This window comes from Coffea arabica, chromosome 2e, assembly GCF_036785885.1.
Source record: "Coffea arabica cultivar ET-39 chromosome 2e, Coffea Arabica ET-39 HiFi, whole genome shotgun sequence".
NCBI classification, from domain to species: Eukaryota; Viridiplantae; Streptophyta; class Magnoliopsida; order Gentianales; family Rubiaceae; genus Coffea; species Coffea arabica.
In genome coordinates this window covers 5,424,875-5,444,232 of record NC_092313.1, presented here as the reverse complement: position 1 = coordinate 5,444,232, position 19,358 = coordinate 5,424,875, and the positions used below count along the sequence as shown (strand labels likewise).

At 36.0% G+C, this 19,358-nt stretch overlaps 2 protein-coding genes across 3 annotated transcripts; both read left to right on the top strand.

Moving 5' to 3' along the window:
- Positions 1-1,034: 1,034 nt before the first annotated feature.
- On the top strand, positions 1,035-6,796 carry LOC113730353 (protein SMAX1-LIKE 8-like). Its single transcript, XM_027254988.2, has 3 exons — positions 1,035-2,968; positions 3,957-4,203; positions 4,658-6,796. Exons 1-3 carry the CDS (start codon positions 1,743-1,745, stop codon positions 6,536-6,538), a joined length of 3,354 nt encoding a protein of 1,117 aa, XP_027110789.1. The 5' UTR covers positions 1,035-1,742; the 3' UTR covers positions 6,539-6,796.
- A 7,794-nt stretch (positions 6,797-14,590) lies between these two features.
- LOC113730352 (PHD finger protein ALFIN-LIKE 1-like) lies at positions 14,591-19,171 on the top strand. 2 transcript variants are annotated; one of them, XM_027254987.2, is made up of 7 exons: positions 14,591-15,024; positions 15,116-15,253; positions 15,379-15,411; positions 15,512-15,734; positions 17,636-17,756; positions 17,839-18,137; positions 18,562-19,171. In XM_027254987.2, exons 2-6 carry the CDS (start codon positions 15,160-15,162, stop codon positions 18,091-18,093), a joined length of 726 nt encoding a protein of 241 aa, XP_027110788.1. In that variant the 5' UTR covers positions 14,591-15,024; positions 15,116-15,159; the 3' UTR covers positions 18,094-18,137; positions 18,562-19,171. The 2 variants fall into 2 exon arrangements, with proteins under 2 accessions (XP_027110788.1, XP_027110786.1); XM_027254985.2 differs by having other exon boundaries at positions 15,112-15,253.
- Positions 19,172-19,358: the final 187 nt, after the last annotated feature.

Genomic DNA, 19,358 nt, shown 5'->3' with positions numbered 1-19,358 from the left:
GAAGGGTGACCCAGTGAGTCAACTCAGCGATCGAATGACATGAATGCATCATCAATCTCAATTCTCAATTCTCAATTCTCAACTAGCAGTAGCAGTAGTAGTACCCGCTCGTGTTCCAAATAATAGACGGACCCGTTTCGACAAGAAAGAAGAAAGTGACGTCAAAGGGAAGAAATGGCCCCCACCTCTCTCCCAGGTAAGTGGACTTGGCATCTCTCTCTGTTCTCTCCCCTCCCCAGTCCTCAGTGCCCATTTCCTTCCCTTTCCTTGTCCTTCTTCTTACACCTCTTCACTCTGTTTCAACCTTTCTTTCATGATTCATTCATCCATCAACTCAGGGAAATTTGGAGACTACTGGGAAGAGAGCATTATGGATCCCCACAAAAGCTGAAAATATGGTACTTGTGATTACAGTACTCTATTATTATGCGCAATAACTGGAAGTGGTTTTTCTTTTTTTTCACAATAAAAAGTGTTCTTAGCAAGTACCTGCTTCTTTTTTATAGTACTATATAAGACAAACAGTAAGTAAATTTTACCGACTTAAACAATTGAAAACGAACTTGAAGGAATAATTAAGGAAGGAGCTGCGTACGTAATAATGCTTTGGGACGAGTTATTCAACATCGAGCTTGGCAAGCATGTTGTTATTATCATTCATCAACAAGAGAATCGCAAGTTTAGGAATCCTTTAACGATAAAAAAATAAAAAAAAATGGCCGAATATGGACGGAGAAGTAGCAGGGATCAAATCAATTCCCGCATTGTAATGCATATATATCGACACTTGACAGACGTTCAAAAAGCAGTACGTACAATGGTTAAAGTTGTTTCAAGAATTAGAAGTCAGGCGCAGGCGCAGGCGAAATATATATTGAAATTTTAGTTAATCTCAAAATCATGAAGCAACCCCTACAAAGGGTCAGCTTGTAGTTTGTGATAAGCAATACACTATCAAGAAGTATACGTAGTTGGAACTCAAAAGACATAACATACGTGAGATTTTGTAATTGCACCCGCAACAAGATCAGTTTTAAAATGCGGGTTTCTGTTTTTTCACTGATCCCTACAGAAAAAGTGGGTGTGCAGGAGGATTACAAGCACCAGAACTGAGATTCGAGAACAAAAATGTCAAAATCCAATCGCTTTTTGCATAGCCTTTTCCTAAATAATGTTGCTCCGAGGGCTCTACTACAACTACAATTAGTGTAGTACTAGCCTCTAGGCCAGGCCCCCATCTAAGAGACCACACACACGAAAGCACAATCACAGCCCCCACCACCATCACAGCCCCCACTCAGCAGCAGCAGCAGTCACTGCACTAGTCAGCACAGAGCAGAGAGCAGAGAGCAGTATCTCCACCTGCAAAACATTGTCCACCCTTTCAACACAAGCACACAACCCCCAAGTTTTTATAAATAATTCAAGGAGTCCCCCTCAATCCAATCCTCTCGATTCTTATATACCCACATAGTACTTAAAAAAAAAAAAAAAAAGAAGATGTACTCTGTATTTGGCATAGAGTAGTTAGTATTCTGTATTATCATAAAGTAGTCAGTACTTTGTATATTTATTAGACTAATAAGCAAGCAGTGGTATGATCCATCCGACCAAAATTTTAAAGTTTCTTAACCAAAAAAAAAAAAAAAACATTTCCCCAACCTTTTTTCAGTTACTCTGGGGGCCGACGTTAGTAGTAATTAATAGTATTTAATTAATTAGTGTTGTTGCTTATTAGGCTAATGCCGACGCCGGTGGACACGGCCAGGCAATGCTTCACAGAAGAAGCGGAGCAAGCTCTGGACGAGGCGGTGGCCGTGGCACGTCGCCGTGGCCACGCCCAAACCACCTCTCTCCACCTTGTCTCGTCTCTCCTTTCACGTCCCTCCTCGGCTCTGCGGGAGGCTTGTTCTCGTACCCGGAACAACGCCTATTCCACTCGCGTTCAATTCAAGGCTTTGGAGCTCTGCCTTGGCGTTTCCTTGGACCGCCTGCCTTCCACCCCCAACCCCGTCCAGGAGCCTCCCATTTCCAACTCTCTCATGGCCGCTATTAAGAGGTCTCAGGCTAACCAGAGAAGGCAGCCTGAGAATTTCCATCTTTATCACCCTCATCAGCAGCAAAACCAGTTGTCTTCTTCTCCGTCCTCCATCACTGTAGTGAAAGTTGAGCTTCGGAACCTGATTCTGTCCATTCTTGACGACCCAGTAGTGAGTAGAGTCTTCGGGGAGTCGGGGTTCAGGAGTTGCGAGATTAAACTAGCTATACTCAGGCCACTTCATCGTCAGATGTTTCGATACCCCAAATACAAAGGGCCACCCGTGTTTTTGTGTAATTTAGGCGGCGGCGATGATGAGCTGGGGAGTCGAGCTTTTAGCTTTCCGTTTGTGGGTTTTTCTGGGGTTTTAGATGGAGAGGAGAACTGTGTTAGGAGAATTGCGGAAGTTATGGTACCGAGGGATAATATCAAAGGGAGGAGGAATCCTCTGCTTGTTGGCGCATGTGCTTATGACGCTTTGAGGACTTTCTTCGAAACGCTGCAGAGGAGGCGGGGCTCAGGTATTCTTCCACTGGAGCTATTTGGTGTGGGCGTAGTTTGTCTGGAGAATGAGATTTTGAGGTTCGTCAGTGGCACGTGTGAAGAGAGTTTTTTGAAGTTGAGGTTTCGGGAGGTTGATAAAATGGTGGAAAATTGTGTCGGAGCAGGGGTGGTGGTGAATTTTGGTGATTTAAGGGCAATGGCTAAGGAGGACGCGCCAGTTGATGTTCTGAGGCTTGTGATTAGCGAATTGACGAGGCTGGTGGAGATTCATGGAGACAAAGTATGGTTGATTGGAGCGGCTGCGAGGTACGAGACGTATTCGAAGCTTTTGAATATGTTTCCCTGCGTTGACAAGGATTTGGGCCTGCAGCTTTTGCCTATTACTACTCTGAGACTGTCTGCGGCAGAGTCATGCCCAAGATCCAGGTAAGCAGCACGTTTGGCGTCTTTGTGATCGTTTAACTTTTTTCGCTTCTAGTTATTAATGTTTGAGGTGTTTTTTGCAATTTTTAAATTGAACAGGATTATTATTTATTATATTCTGCATAACTTTCTTTATATATATATATCGTAGTTAAACTCGTTTTCTGCATATGGATGTAGCTTCCGACAAGTACACGAGTGACAGACGAGGATTGCTACTTTATCCTACATAAATACTGTCCATCCTCTTGAAATATATATGAGACTTGAAATTATGGATCAATACTCGATTTTCTCTTTTCCCTTCGTTCATTTCTTGCCATGTTGACTTTCCGTTCTATTGCAATGTGAATTGAGAAAGTTTGTGCCTACCTAAAACATAGACGCTGTCTCTTTGATGACCAGCTGATGTTCCACAAGTGATACTACCTACTTGTTTGAGAAACGTATTCAGTCAGTCAAATTCTGCACGTAAACTCTACTTTGCCATCCGGGTTGTCGTACTGTTCATTAACTGGGATCATTTTCCCTTAAATTTCTGGTGACTGGACCTGTCTTGTGGATCTCCACTGTATAGCGTCTATCACTGAAGTGCATCCAAAAAACATTGTGCAAAGCTTTTTTTTCTTGATGCACTGAGTTGTACTTAGTTGTAAAACTGTACTTCTGCTCAATTCGGAAACTCAAGCTTGACACAGCAGTTTCTGGCTGAGATAGGTCTCCTTCGTTTACTGCACAGTAATTGATCAACATTTCTTTCTTTTTTTTTTTTAAACTGGTTTTGAAACATGGAAAATTTACTTTGCTTTACTACTAGTCATGGAGTTTTTTAGTTAAGACATGTCTAAATATCAAGTTTCATAGCGAGGTCACTTTCTATTTTTAATTTCCAAGCTAGTGACGAATTTTATCTCAGTCTGCTCCTCCAATTCAAATACTGACAGCAATAAGCTAATGATTCTCACATTGTATACTTGCAATATCCTTTCAGCTTGATGGAGTCTTTTGTTCCGTTTGGTGGTCTCTTTTCTTCACCTTCTGAGATGAACGTCTCATTACGTAGCTTGGACCATGGTGCATCGTGCTGCCACCTCTGCAATGAGAAGTGTGATGAAGACGTTAATGTTCTTTCAAATGGAGGGGTCACAACTTCAGTTGCAGAACATTGTCCATCCAATAAACCTTCTTGGTTGCGGATGACTGATTTCACCACACACAGTGGCTTGGACGTTGTGAAGGTGAGCACTGTTACTGGATCTTGTTTATTTGAAGGTTAATGGTCTAGGATGAAAGTGGAGCAAATAAACAGTTAACGGTGCGGTTTATCCACTGAGTGAATGCCTATTCCTCCAGAGCGCAGGAATAGTCATAATCCACCTAATGGCAAAAGAAAGCACAATTTAATGATTATTTGAGAAGATTTCGTTAATCAGTGATTATAATAGCTTCTATCTTTTAATACCAGCTATCTAATGTCTTCTCACACCTAATTCCGGAATCTGCTGCTAAGTCCTAGCATAACATGGGATTACTTGAGAATATTGTCCTTCATCAGTGATTATAATAGCTTTTAAATTTTAATACCAGCAAGTTAAGGTCTTCTCACACCCAATTCCTAGAATCTGCTTAGTAAGTCCTAGCACTGCACAAGTTTTGTTCATTTGAAAACCAGTCTCCATATCTTCAGTGCAGGCCAAAGATGATAGAGTGTTATCGAGTACTAAAATTGCAGGACCGCACAGGAATTCAGACAATATGTTTCAGCCTCTTCAGTGTAGCCAACCATCTCCTAAGGCAAGTAGTTGTCAATTGGGAACTCAATTTACGTCTGTCTTTGGGTATCAAATTCCTGAAGATGGGAAAACGACTGCCAAAGATGACCCCAGCAGCCCTGCAAGTACATCTTCAACTCAAAGTGATAGTAAGAATATAGCTTCATTCATGTCAACGGATGTACAGCATTTTTCTACAACAAAGCTAAGCAGTCCAACAAATGTGAACTTTCTATCCAAATATAGTGCAAGTGAAAGCGCCTCAAAAGTGATAGAGGACAATGGTCACAGTCCTCCTTTCAGTTCTACCAGTTGTACTGCTCAAGACGGCCTCGCTTCTCCAGCCTCTGTTACTTCATTAACTGTAGATCTGAATTTGGGGATCAGCAGCTCTTCTGCAAGCACAGAACTGGAGAAACCTACAAATAGTGGTTGCGTGGATATAGTGCAGAATTGCTCCTCCTCCTTGTCTGCAAATCCTGAGAGCAGAAATATCTGGAGCAACAACACTAGATCTTCATCTTGCTCCCATCCTGATACCACTGGCCAACTTGATGGAGTAGATTATCAGGATCTCTATACAGCTCTAGCCAAAAGGATTGGTAGGCAAGAAGAAGCTCTAAAAATTATTAGCCACACAATTGCTTGTTGCAAAGCAACCACTGAACGGCACCACAGGGAAAACTGTGGAGATATATGGCTTAATTTTGTTGGACCAGATAGGTTAGCCCAGAAGGAACTTGCCATTGCGCTCTCTGAAATATTGCATGGAAGCAGAGAACACCTAATCCATGTGGACCTAAGTTTCCCAGATGAGATGATCCATGCAAATGCTACCATTGATCTACAGGTGTGGAGTGATCTTACTGATGTTTACCGTGGAAAAAACGTTGTTGATTATATTGCTGGGAAACTATTCAAGAAACCTTTTTCTGTTTTGCTACTTGAAAATGTTGACAAAGCTGATTTGCTTGTTCAAAGTAGCTTGTCCAAAGCCCTGAAAACTGGTAGGTTCTCAGACTCGCATGGAAGAGAATTTGGCATTGGCAATGCCATATTTTTGACAACCTCAGAGTCTGCAGATGGTGATAAAACCATAAATGCTGGAAAAGCTGGCTATTTTGAGGAAGACATGTCAAAAATGAAGGGATTGCCTATCCAAATGTTGATAGGATTTGATCTTGGTGACTATGAGACGAGCCACAACACAGATATGTTGGATAGAACCAGTAAAGGCAGTTCTAACCGGATCTTCATGAACAAAAGAAAGCTTATTGGTAATACAGGCTTTGTAGAACGACAGGGCAGTTTGGAGATGGCAAAGAGAGCCCATAGGGCTTCAAATACACAGCATTTAGATTTGAACGTTCCTGCCGAAGAGGGTGAAATATGCGACGGTATCTCAGGCAGTGACTCAATTCCAGAAAGCTCCACAACATGGCTGGAAGATTTCTTGGGACAAGTAGATGCAGTTGTGGCTTTTAAGGCATTTGATTTTGACGCAGTTGCTCAGAAAATACTCGAGGACATAAGCGAGTGCTTTCAGAAAGTTGTTCACTCAGAATGTTCTCTGGAGATTGATTCCAGAGTGATGATGCAGATGGTTGCAGCTGCATGCTTAGGGGACAAGAGGAAAGTGGAGGATTGGGTCCAACGCGTTCTTGGCCAAGGATTTGAAGAAGCTCAGGAGAAGTATAGCCTAACTGCTCGTTCCACTGTAAAACTTGTTCTCCGCGAAGGTGTTTTTCCCGAAGAACGAACGCCAGCAGAATTCCTTCCTTCTACAATCATATTGAACTGATTTGTGCATTATATTTCGTGGTGAATAAGCATTTAAAATCTGAAGCCTTAGCGTCTAGGACACCTGATTTGGCCTTATCATCAATCGATCGCATAACTGTTATGGCGGGGATATGTGCAGGTTTCGATTGACCAGTAATCCGTGCTTCAGATCGCCTGTGTAATATGTTTTATGTAAATTGAGCTTAGTTTGTAGTGTAAAAAGTTTACAAGCATGAATGGTAGCAGAATACTTAATAAGATCTCATCTTTTTGCTGATGCTTAAATTGTAGTGGTTTTTGTAGATAATCAGGAAAGAGGAATACTAAAGAGAAAATAAATAAATAAAAAAGGAGTAATCTGCTTTTGCGCAAATAAATGAAAAATATGTAATATGTCGAAAATGAAAGCAGTAATTTTGTTTAAGCATTGAACTCATCCTCGCTTGTGAGTTGCGACACTTGACAAATGGTACTCTACTTAAAAAGATATACCCACAAAAAGAAAAAAAAAAACACTACTTAATTGATGATCAATTTCCTATTAATTTCTCTGGTGTTCACTGTACAAGTACACAAAAATCACAGGTGATCTTCTTTATGTAGTTTTTGAGTGACAAGGAAAACCTATGTTAAACACATGAGAATTGAGAATTGAGATGACTGCTAAAATATTATTGCTTTGTTTGGATTAGCTGTTTTTGGAGGGTATTTTTAAAATATTTTACTGTAACTGTGTATATGAAAAAAAAATTATTGTAGATGCTTTTCATGATGCCTTTGAGATATATTTTGGAGTATTTTTAAAGTTTAAAATTTTTTATAGTATTTTTTAAAAATTACTACCACCACCCACCACTATTACCATTCTCTCCCTTCTTCTCCCCATCCTTCTTCCTCCTCCCTTTTTTTCGTCCCCTCGTCCCTTCCCCTTTCTCTGCCATTTCTCACCTTTCCTCTTCCACCCCTCCCCCCTCCGAAAAGGAGAAGGGAAGCGGAAGGGAGGAGGGGATGAAGAAGTGAGAGGGAGAGAAGAGGAGAAAGAAAGGGATGATAGCAGTTGTGGGTAGTGATGATAGATGGAAGAACAAAATGATGTAGATTTTATTTTTTATATATTTGGAGTTATTTTTGATATATTGTATAGATGTGGTGTTTTTGAAATTATTTTTATTTATATATTAATGTAGTATTGTATATGAAAAACTTGTTTTTCAAAATATGAGGAATCCATACAGAGCATCTATATCTATATGTATTGCAGAGAGGATTTTTAAAATAGTTAAATTAGAATGCTTTTAACTTCTTATTCTTTTTTTTTATATAGAATTTTGAATATGTAAATATGCAATTGTTATGTCTTTTTTATATATTTTTTGTAGCAGTTAGGGTTTTATAAGATATTATTAGTTTTTCATTTGCATTTTTAAATGTCAACACTTGCAACCATTGTGATCAATCTTAAGTTTTATATGCTTTTCATATTGTGAGAGGTAAAGTTAAATATATGGTAAAAATATTAAATCAAATTGCAGGTTATGATTTTCTATTTTCTTCTGCTTCAAAATTTATCTTTTCAAATTTATTTTGAAAGTACAAATATAAGGGTATTTTAAAATTGTAAAACCAAATTGCAAGTTATGGAATTTTTTTTGCTTCAAATTTTACAATTTGGAGGTTGAATGTAGATTCAATGACAACATTTCTCCTTTGAAAAATTGAAATCATTCAATTCAAAATTAATATGAAAAATAAGTAAATTTAGTGTTTTTACTATCAAATTCACTTTATCATAGTGTAATATAAACATATGTTAAGTTATATTTTGAATAAATAATAGAGAAATATTGGGTGTCAAGGATTGAAAGCTGGAGGCTAACTATATGTAGAAAAAAGGAATAGTAAGAAGTTAAAGAGTGGTGGAAAAGGACAAAAAAAGAAGATAAACTAATACAAAGTTGGATGAAAAGAGGAGAGAAAAAAAAGGGAACTATGGGGACATGATAGGAAGGATGGTATTTGTGGCAAGAGATCTGAAAGTCATAGAAAACAAAAGATAATCAATCAGCAAGTCAGAGAGGATGGAAAAATGTGATAATTTTTAATAATTTTGAAAACTTTGAAAACATATCTTACAAAGATTTTTTTAATTTATATTAAAGTTTATGAAGAACACTATTTTAAAGGCACTCAACAATTTTAAGATTACAAAATGGGAGAAAAAATTTTCTAAAATTGAGGAAAATGAATTAGTTAAAATTTATATTTTTAATATTAAAAATTTTGATATATGAGTATAATATGATATATTGATAAATAGGTTTACAATTACTCTAACATGTAAATCATTATAAATTAAATTATTTTACTCAAATTATTATCATATATTGACAGACAACTGGTAAACAAATTTTGGTTTTAACTTATTTAAGATAATAGAATTAAGAAATTCATTTTGTATTTACGAAATAAACTTTTTTTAACATGTTAAGTATACACTTCTTTGAATTGTTTTGCCTTTTTTATATGCTTTATCCTATACTATAACATATAAGTATATGTTATTGTTTTTGAATTGAAATATAAATTTTTTATAATATATAAAAATATATATATTAATATTGTTTTGAATTGAAATATAAATCCGTGTATATAGCACAAGTAAGAATCTATATCTATATGTATTCAGGAAGGGATTTTTAGTAGAAACCCTCTCAATACCTTCTAAACTTGTCATACTTTTTTCTAGATTTTTGTATTTATTTTAATACATAAAAAAGTAATGGGTTATAACCCACCTTATCACCAATCAATATTCCCACTATCTCGCCCCCTGGGCATAGATCGGCTGGTTTCGGGACAACCCCAGTTGGGGCCTGGGTCGTGTGGTCGAATCTTGCTCACTATCGCTTCGAGGCTCTTGGGGTGCAGTGGGAATTAGTCGGGGTGAATCCCGGATACCCCACTGTATTGACAAAAAAAAAAAAAAAAATTTCACTATCACCTTATCACCAATCAATATTTCAACTATCTCACTCCCACTATCCTTTTTTTTTTATCGAAACGATAGATGTCTTATAACCTAATCTAGCCTAATCTAAGGGGAAGGGGAGGGGTTCGATGTGAGTACAGACTCCATCGATGAAGGTCAATTAAGACCGCCACAAATTGTGGCAAATTTGTGGGAGGCAGGGATTGAACCCCTGACCTCCAGCATCACCTTTAATGGTGATGACCACTGGACCAAATGGCCAGTGGCTCACTCCCACTATCCCACTATCTTAACTCATATTTTTTATTCCCTCACCCTCTCTCTCAGTTGCTTCTTTGTTTTGGATTCTCTGTTGATTTTGTAAATGTATTGATTTTGTTTCTTTTGTGAGCAGTAGTGGAAGATATTATGTGCAGAGACTCCAGCAAAAATCAACCTTCTTGCGGCCGGCTTAATTTTCCAGGTCAGTCCCCTCTGCCTTTTAAGTATGTTTTGCTTTTGCTTTGTTTTTTGTCATGAATGATGTTGCATTGATTTTTTGATCATCCATTATTTCTGAAAATTTTTTACAAAATCTTATGAATGGTTGTTTGCTTATTGTTACACTGTAAAGCAAAGATAAAAAGGTATTGCTTGCTTATATAATTGCGGATGGTATAGGTTCATGATTGAGGGTTCTACTATTTCTAACATAAATTGTATATTATAAAAATTTATCTGTTTGTATTACTGAAATTTTTTAATTATTTTTTATTGCACATTTATCACATAAATAGGTGTTACGATAGTTATTTTCATAATTTTATTCCAAAAATGATCGTGCATGAAATAAAAAAAAGATTTTTTGATAATTAAAAAAAATAATTAAAAATGGTTTATAATTCAAGAAAAACAATTCAGATACTACTAATAACTAAGGCACTATACGCCCATTATTAAAATTGGATTAATTTTTAATTTCGGCAGAAATCCTTTTGGCAAAATTGCATTCTAGCCTTTCTTTTCTTTATCAACAATGACAATTACAACTACGTGATTCATCTATCTAGCAACAGTATAATTCAACTCATGAAATAAATAGTTCATTGATTAAAGTACTTAAACGAAAGGTTAGAGTCAAGTCCTACTTAACACCTGCAAGTAATATATTACAATTAGAAAAAAAAAAATGATTCAAGAGGAGCAAAAAACTCACCAAGCCCCTGACATATGTGCAATCGTCAAGGCACTTTTGAGCATTTAAAGTTGCATTCCTTAGTTCAGGTAACCACTTCTCTGTAATTGTTTTCATTTGATTACAATGCAATTCTATTAAATTCTATTGATGCTATTTCTATATTAATTATTGTATTTTTTTGGTTAACAGTTCTCATACAATGTATCACTATTTACACATAAAATAAATACATAAACTATTGATTTTTAATTTAATATATATTTTATTTATAGATCAAAGAAATGAAAAATCTAACTGTCCTCAAGATCGCCAGACATCCACATCACCAATGATTTTGCGTGATCATGATAAATATACAGTTTCTTATATCGTCATACTCATCTCACATACACACTTTTTGGCTGCACTATCTTGCTAAATCAACTATAGATACAATACAATACAATTATATTACAATTGTTCGATTACAATATAATTGTATTACATTCTATTGATGCTATTTATAGACAACTTAGCAATTTTATAGATTAGCAATTTATTTTATTTTATAGATTACCAATTACTACATGTACCAAAATATTTTTATATAGGGATTACTTCATTAACTATGGGTGCTAATAACAATTCAATTGGTGCGTATTTTTCATTTGATTACAACACAATTGTATTAAATTCTATTGATACTATTCTATATTAACTATTGTATTTTTTTATTAACAATTCTCATACAATGATAAAAAAAATTCTCATACAACCGAAAAAAGACAGTTCTTGAATGATATATACATTCTATTATATTTCGAATTATTGTTAAACAGATATTATATTTTAATTTTATTGGTAAAATTTTTTCACCTTTATTTGTTCACCATTTTATTTTTTTTCCAATAATGTCAGCACCGTGTATAGCACGGGTATTTCCACTAGTGCTAGTGTAATAAGGAAACCAGAGCATGTAATCTATATCTATATAAATTTGAGAAGGGATTTTTAGCAACAAACATTTACAAACCTTCCCACTCTCAACTCTATTTTTCTAGCATTTTGCATTTAATTTATTTCGTAAAAAAAATCATGGGTACGTTACACCCCCACGTTTCCCTTAAACAAGAAGTTAACTCCAACTAACACTCCCACGTTTTCCTCAGACAAGAAGTTAACTCCCACTAACACTCCTTACATACCTTACTCCAACTAACCCTCCTCACCCACCTTCCTACTACAATAATCATTTTTCTAGCATTTTGCATTTAATTTATTTCGTAAAAAAAATCATGGGTACGTTACACCCCCACGTTTCCCTTAAACAAGAAATTAACTCCAACTAACACTCCCACGTTTTCCTCAGATAATAAGTTAACTCCCACTGACACTCCTTACATACCGTACTCCAACTAACACTCCTCACCCACCTTCCTACTACAATAAATATTTTCGCAAATCGTCTCCATGAAGGTAAGGTATATTGGTTTCAAAATATATATGTAATTCCGGCAGATCTTAAATATCGGCTTGCACCACATTAGTACCAATTATCATTTGGAAACGATACAAATATAGTGAATATTTTAGATGATTGTGGAACCATACCCCGTTTCAAGTTTAATCTGGTCAAACTAAGAGATACAGAACAACACATGGACAATGATTTGCAATTGATAGGTATTTCATTCTTAATTAACCATACTTCTATTTAAGTTGTATATTTGAACTGGTATTACTTATACTATTTGATCTTTTGCAGATGTAATTGGTTTAGTTGTATCTGTTGGTTCACACTATCAAACATCTATCAATGATAAAACTAAGTGTGATATATTTTTACTTGACAAAAGGTTAGTTAATAGATTCAATATCTTTAAAATATTTTATATTCTGCAAATTTTGATTTATACTTACCAAAATTCTCTAAATGAAGTTTGACAGTAGTTCGGTTGATTTTATGTGATAAATTTGCAACTGATGATGGTGAACACTTGCCTCAAACTGTTACAAAATACAATGTTTTGCTAGCCTATGGTATTTGTGTGATAAATTATAAAGGTAATTCAATTTTTTTTTACTTTATTTAATTTAATTTTTATAGTTTATCAATAATATAACACATTGTGCAGGAACGTCACTTAATACTATTCGAGCAAGCAAATTGTATGTCAATTAATATTTTATATTCTGCAAATTTTGATTTATACTTACCAAAATTCTCTAAATGAAGTTTGACAGTAGTTCGGTTGACTTTATGTGATAAATTTGCAACTGATGATGGTGAACACTTGCCTCAAACTGTTACAAAACACAATGTTTTGCCAGCCTATGGTATTTGTGTGATAAATTATAAAGGTAATTCAATTTTGTTTTTCACTTTATTTTATTTAATTTTTATAGTTTATCAATAATATAACACATTGTGCAAGAACGTCACTTAATACTATTCGAGCAAGCAAATTGTATGTCAATTACTACTTGGATTTCGGTCAATACCTACACAGTTGGTAAGTTTTACAAATATCAAAATATTAAATTATTAATAATATTTCATACCCTTACGAATATGTATTTGAAAAATTTGCAGGTTTGAGAATGATAAATGTGCTCAGAAATTAGTGATGTGGTTGCGGTCATGCAATTTTACAATGTCCCAAGCATTGTTGATATTAAATGCTAAGAGAATATCGATATTCGAATATACAGTTCTACCTACGGTACAATCCCTCTCAATTAATTAAGTAATGAACAAGTATCTATATGTAGTTTCGAATTAATAATTGTAATCTATACATTCGTTGGATCGTTTTAGGTTAAATATTTTCGGATACTTGCTTACATTCAAAGTATCAACATAGATAATATGTTCCATGAGTTATGCAAAAATTGTGGACAATCATGTCAATCTCATATTGTAAAAATGGTGTGTATACATTGTAATGATGTAGTCGACATTATTGTCAGGTAATTATTTTCATATATTTTGAATTTTAATATAATTTTTTGCATGATACATCACAATTTTTTTTTAACAGATACAATGTTAACATAGAAGTTAGAGATTCCAGTGGTAACCTATACTTCACTCTTCAAAACAAGCATGCACGATTTATGTTTCGTTGTGATGTTTCTTATCTTAGAGATTTAAAAACAAAGGTATACATTATTTATATGTATATATTTTTATATAATATTATTTACAAACTGTCTAAAACAAAATATAATTTTGAATTATGTATGCTTTTAATTGTCAGGAAAATAGAGGTGCATTGTTCGACCAACACATTAATTCATGCAAAAATCGTGCATTCTCATTTATAGTACGAACTTCACAAAAATCAACATAATTAATTAAACCCCCAATACTGGCGTTCGTACTCAGAGGTGATTGGTATAAATAATGTTCACACCTTCGTAGAAGATTATCAAATCAAAGGCAAAATGTTTGGAAGTATTTCATTTACTTATCAAATTAAGTATTCAATTATATTTAATTGGACCCTTATGTCGCTCAATTTACGATATAGACTTCTATTTTTTTTCAGGATCCAACATTCATCAAAGTGATAGTTTATAAATAATGAAGATGTTTTATCATATATTGAACTATTGTTACAAATTTTCATTTTTTTAAATATACTTTCATGTGTCCGTGATTATAATATTTTACTTTTTTTAAATTCCTCCATAGATTGTAATTTTTTTAAAAAATATAATCAACTGTGCGTCGCACGGGCATTTATACTAGTAACTAATAATCTACCATCGTCTAATCTAGAAACAAAGGAAACCGGGGGAAAAAGGGGGAAAAAAAGGACAGATTTTCTAAGTACAAGTAAGAAGTCTCTGTAGCCCCCACTAGCTGACATCAGATATATTGACAAATTTGGCAACCGAAAACGACAAAATAGAACTCCTCCTCTCCCGGCAGTGGCACATCTCCCAAATCCCCAACTCGAGCCAAAAAGCCCCGGTCTCCGGCCAAAATCTTCCCCAAGCCCCCCAGCACCCAAAAAAAAAAAAAGAGAGGAAAAAGGCTTCATCCATCCATGTATCCGTGCTGCTGGTTGCCTGCCTGAATCCGTAAACCGTACTCCTGAACGGTCTATGCATCTCTATCGCCAGAAAACAACACGAAAACTAAGTCAAAGTATGTATTGTACAATACCTACCCACCCGCCGAAACTTGCCCCATAGCTTTCCTTTCTACTCCATCCATCAGCCCCATTTGTCATTTGTGTACCGTAAGAAGCTATAGCCTGTAGCAAACCGGACCCAGTGACCCACATCAGATCCTATCATTCTAACCCTCAAAGGATTCAAGTCAACCCGACTGGACTCCCTTACTCAATCGGTGCCGCTCTTTCTCTCCCCACTACTATTGCTCTGCTCTGCTGCTACTCTCTTATCCCCTGATTTCTCATTTCTTTTCTTTTTTCAGACAGACAATTTAATTCAGCCAAGCTACTCACAAGATACGAACACAACAATGGCTGCCACCCATTCCAATCCCCGAACTGTTGAAGAGATTTTCAAGGACTTCTCCGCTCGTCGTGACGCCGTCATCCGTGCCCTCACCACTGGTCCCTTTCTACTACTATCTCTTTTATATATCATTCATACCCGTATATGTTCAGGAAATTGTTCTACGAGTGTTGGGCTTGTTAATTTTTCTAATCTTTTCTTCTTCCTTTTTTCCCTCACGCAGATGTTGACCAATTTTACTCCGACTGCGATCCCGGTGAGCAACCATTTTCTTCATTGTGTTTGTGGGTTTTTTATTTGTATTATGAATTATACTTTTGTTTCTAAAATGTAAAATTATTGTGCCCTTTTCTCAGAGAAAGAGAATTTATGTTTGTATGGATACCCCAACGACAGCTGGGAGGTAGCATTACCGGCGGAGGAAGTCCCACCGGAGGTGCCCGAGCCGGCATTAGGGATCAATTTCGCCAGGGATGGTATGCAACGCAGAGACTGGTTGTCTTTGGTGGCCATGCACACTGATACTTGGTTGCTCTCTGTTGCTTTCTACTTTGGTGCTCGTCTTAATCGGAACGAAAGGTAGTATTGGTACATTGCATTCCCTATCGTGCTAGTGCTAAGTTATGCTTGGAGCCGCTCCTGTTCTGATGCTCAACGCTGTTTTTCCCCCCTTCTCCTATTCAGTCCCTGATGTGTGTCACATTATATCTAACGCTCGTCCTTCTATTTGCCTTCCGTGAGAGCTCAAAATTTATAGTTGGAGGTGACTTGAACATGGATCTCAATGCTCTACTTAGAATTTAGGCGACGGAAGATGGCGGGGATCGGATAATGGATATGAATTGCATTTGCAGATTGGTCCTTGCAAAATATTTCTATTTCTGTCCATACAAATATTACGCATATTGGTACTTTAAATTTCTCAGTAATCCTCCCAGTAGCATCTTTTGGTGAGCTTGAACCTGCAGTTCACACTTTCTTTGTGAAAGAAACGAGTAAAAACACATAAAGGATGCTAATTTTCTGGTCTTAAAAAGTTTGAGACCTGAAAATTGGTGTGTTGAGTTTCGCCCTTTAATTATGTTAAGAAAGGTTAAAGATTTCTGGTCTGCATTGTTAGGAAATTGTTTGGTACTTGTGCTATCGTAATAAAAAGATACCATGTTACCTACATGATATGATGTATAAAGCTTCCAAATTCCTTCCTTCAAGTAGGTTAAGGGTCTTGGTACCTATCTACAACTTAATTGTTGACAAACTGGCTGGTTGGACCTAATTTTGGTTTAAGACACTTTGTTAGGCCTGGAGATATTTCTATGAAAGATAGATAGGATAGAGAAAGTAAACTTGGGCAAAAGTTAGAGGATCAAATTTGAGAAATAAGAATTCCGGAAGTGTGTCTATTGGCATGTGGATACTTGGACGTTCTTTTTTGGTGGCCTTGGTGAAGTGATTACTATTATTCAAGAGAATTTGTATAGTTTATGTATTTGTATGTAGAAAAGAAAGTTTTAGTTCCTTTTTTTTTTTGGGTTGGGGGTTGGGGAGGAGCATCTTTTGTTAGATGCATAGATTACCAGTTATGCGGAGGATTAAGATTGTATTTGGGATTGCGTTGCTTTTGCTAGTAAAGTACTTTTGGTTGATAGAAGCATTTTTAAGATGTTAGCATTCAACCCATCCCAACTCGGTGGGGTGAGTTTAGTTTGGCAGAAATTTCAAGAAATTGAAGATATATGACAGTTTAGTCTTCATGAGACTGAATCGATCAAGAGATGGTCACAAAGTATACACCCAGCATTCAACTCCTCCCAATTCGGAGGTGTTTGTTTAGTTTGACAGAAATTTCAAGAAACTGAAGATATATGACAGTTTAGTTTCAGAAATTTCAAAAAATGATGATATATAATAGTTTAAAATTGAGAGGGAGAAAATAATGCTCTGCTGATGTTTGTACAATTGCAGATTAGTTAATTAGTGCTTTTGATCCTTTCCTTTCCATGTTGGTAAAGTGGAGAGAGTTTAATTTGATCAATTAACTTACATCACCTTATAATCGCTTCATCAAATTCCCTATGTAAGTTCATGACGGTTTTGGTGTACTTCCGGTTGGGAAACGTGGTAACAACCAAATACTATCTGATATGTTCACTGACTATCTGATATGTTGATTAAAATTTGGTTATTATTTTGTTAAGAAAGAGCCATTTTGGATGATTACATAGGGATCAAATGGTGGAGCTTACAGGTAAATCTGAGCTCTCGGTGCTGGTCTGTTGGGCAAAATAACTAATTTTGACTGTGCTTGGATGTCTTTTGAAATTCTGCTGGTAAATTGCAGTTACAATATGTCGTGGTCAATTTGTCTCTATGTTTCAATGTGTTGCTGCCACTTTTTAGTTTCTTGTTCCTTAACAAGCAAAGGCATACAATATCGTTTGGAGCACCACCAATAAAAGTAGCTTCATTGTGCTCAACAGGAAGCGTCTCTTTAGCTTGATGAATGATCTCCCGACTGTCTTTGAAGTCATAACAGAGAGGAAGCCGTTAAAGGACAAGCATGGTGTTGATAGTGGGAGTAAATCTAGGAGCGGCACAAAGGTGAAAGGATCTTACTTCTTTTTTATTTGTTCTCTCTTCTTTCTTTGTTCCCTTCAATCTTGTAGCCGACACTTTGATACAGAGATCAAGTGATGGGCATGCAAAAGGAAATCCAAGGCTACAGGATGGAAGTTATGTGGAGGAGGATGAAGATGAACATGGTGAAACTCTTTGTGGAAGCTGTGGAGGAAATTACAATGCTGATGAGTTCTGGATTTGCTGTGACATCTGCGAGAGGTGGTTCCATGGGAAATGTGTAAAGATTACACCTGCTAAAGCAGAACATATAAAGCAGTATAAGTGCCCTTCTTGCAGCACCAAAAAGGGTAGGCCATAGCAACTAGATGAAAATGCTTTAGGAGGATGCAACTTGATGCTTAGGTGAGCATGTTATGAAATATTAGCTTTTTACTGTTGGGATTGTGTTTCTATATTGTTGCTGTTCTTGCTCCAATCCTATTTATCTTCGCATTTTTTGTCATTATGTATATATTGTTATTTCCGTCGTGATTCCCTATACCATATAATCTAACACATGCTCCTTTAAAGGCTTCAAAAATGCTATCTTGTAATTGCAATTTCTAGTTCATCTGTACATTCTTAGATGTTGTATAACTTAATGAATGCATGATGTTATATAACTTAATCAATGGCATTCTTATTACAATAAAAAAAACTGTTGGTTGGTACGTCCTTTCATGAGAAATCTGTTCTAGTTGATGTGTGTGAATTGTGTTTGTTGGTAGCAAGATGGATATCTTGAATATGTAAAACAATGTAACTTCCATTTTTTCCCTCTTTTCAGGTGATAGGCAACGATTACATGCAGTTGGGATGTGGACCAGTTACTAGAGCGGCAGTGAAGAAGCACTGGATGCTGTTGATATGACTTAGAAGTTGATGCAGCATCTAAATGCTTTTAAGCTGCTGACTCTTTAAAAGTATCAGAAGAAACTTGTGGTTAGCGCTTATGTTTCTTCTTTGTGAATGAGATATTTTCAGTTAGTAATTAAGGATCAACGTCCATATTTGTTTCTGTTAGTATTATGCATAAGCAGTGTATTGCATCTAAAGAGATAGAAGTAAGTTAACATAGATTTCAGATTACATAAGTACTTTCTACCATGCCAATGTATTTCTACCTATCCCATGAAAATCTGCGGCAGATCCGTTCATATTTGATTGGTCTGGTATTCCTTTTTGTCCAACCTAGACTGGGAAGTTCAAGGCTGAAGGCGGATGAAGTTAAGGTCTTCTTCAATGCTTGTCAAAGTAGTTTGGTTGTCTTTTTTGTTGATCTTTGAACTGAAGAGAATATTGCAAAAGGAGCTGTTCTGTTGGTTTATTTAATTGATGTTCTGTTGGTGACCTAACCTTTGATGTAATGGTTAAATCGGAAATGTCAGATTACTGCATTAGTTCCTTACACGCTAGGGAATGTCTAAGATGCCCCGTGTCTCATGTTTCAAACTTCAGAAGGAAATATATAGCCCCTTTTGCAAGATCCCTTTAATGTCGGTGCATTTGTAATAGTTAAATTAGTGGTTAAACCTTGATTGAACTAGGTTCAGTCGGAACCTAAAACCAATTTAATGTCATTAA

Coding starts and splice junctions, on each gene's coding strand:
- LOC113730353 (XM_027254988.2), top strand. CDS start 1,743: ATGCCGACGCCGGTGGACACGGCCAGGCAATGCTTCACAGAAGAAGCG. Junction 2,969..3,956: donor GAGTCATGCCCAAGATCCAG/GTAAGCAGCACG, acceptor ATATCCTTTCAG/CTTGATGGAGTCTTTTGTTC. Junction 4,204..4,657: donor GTGGCTTGGACGTTGTGAAG/GTGAGCACTGTT, acceptor TCTTCAGTGCAG/GCCAAAGATGATAGAGTGTT.
- LOC113730352 (XM_027254987.2), top strand. CDS start 15,160: ATGGCTGCCACCCATTCCAATCCCCGAACTGTTGAAGAGATTTTCAAG. Junction 15,254..15,378: donor CATCCGTGCCCTCACCACTG/GTCCCTTTCTAC, acceptor TCCCTCACGCAG/ATGTTGACCAATTTTACTCC. Junction 15,412..15,511: donor TTACTCCGACTGCGATCCCG/GTGAGCAACCAT, acceptor CCCTTTTCTCAG/AGAAAGAGAATTTATGTTTG.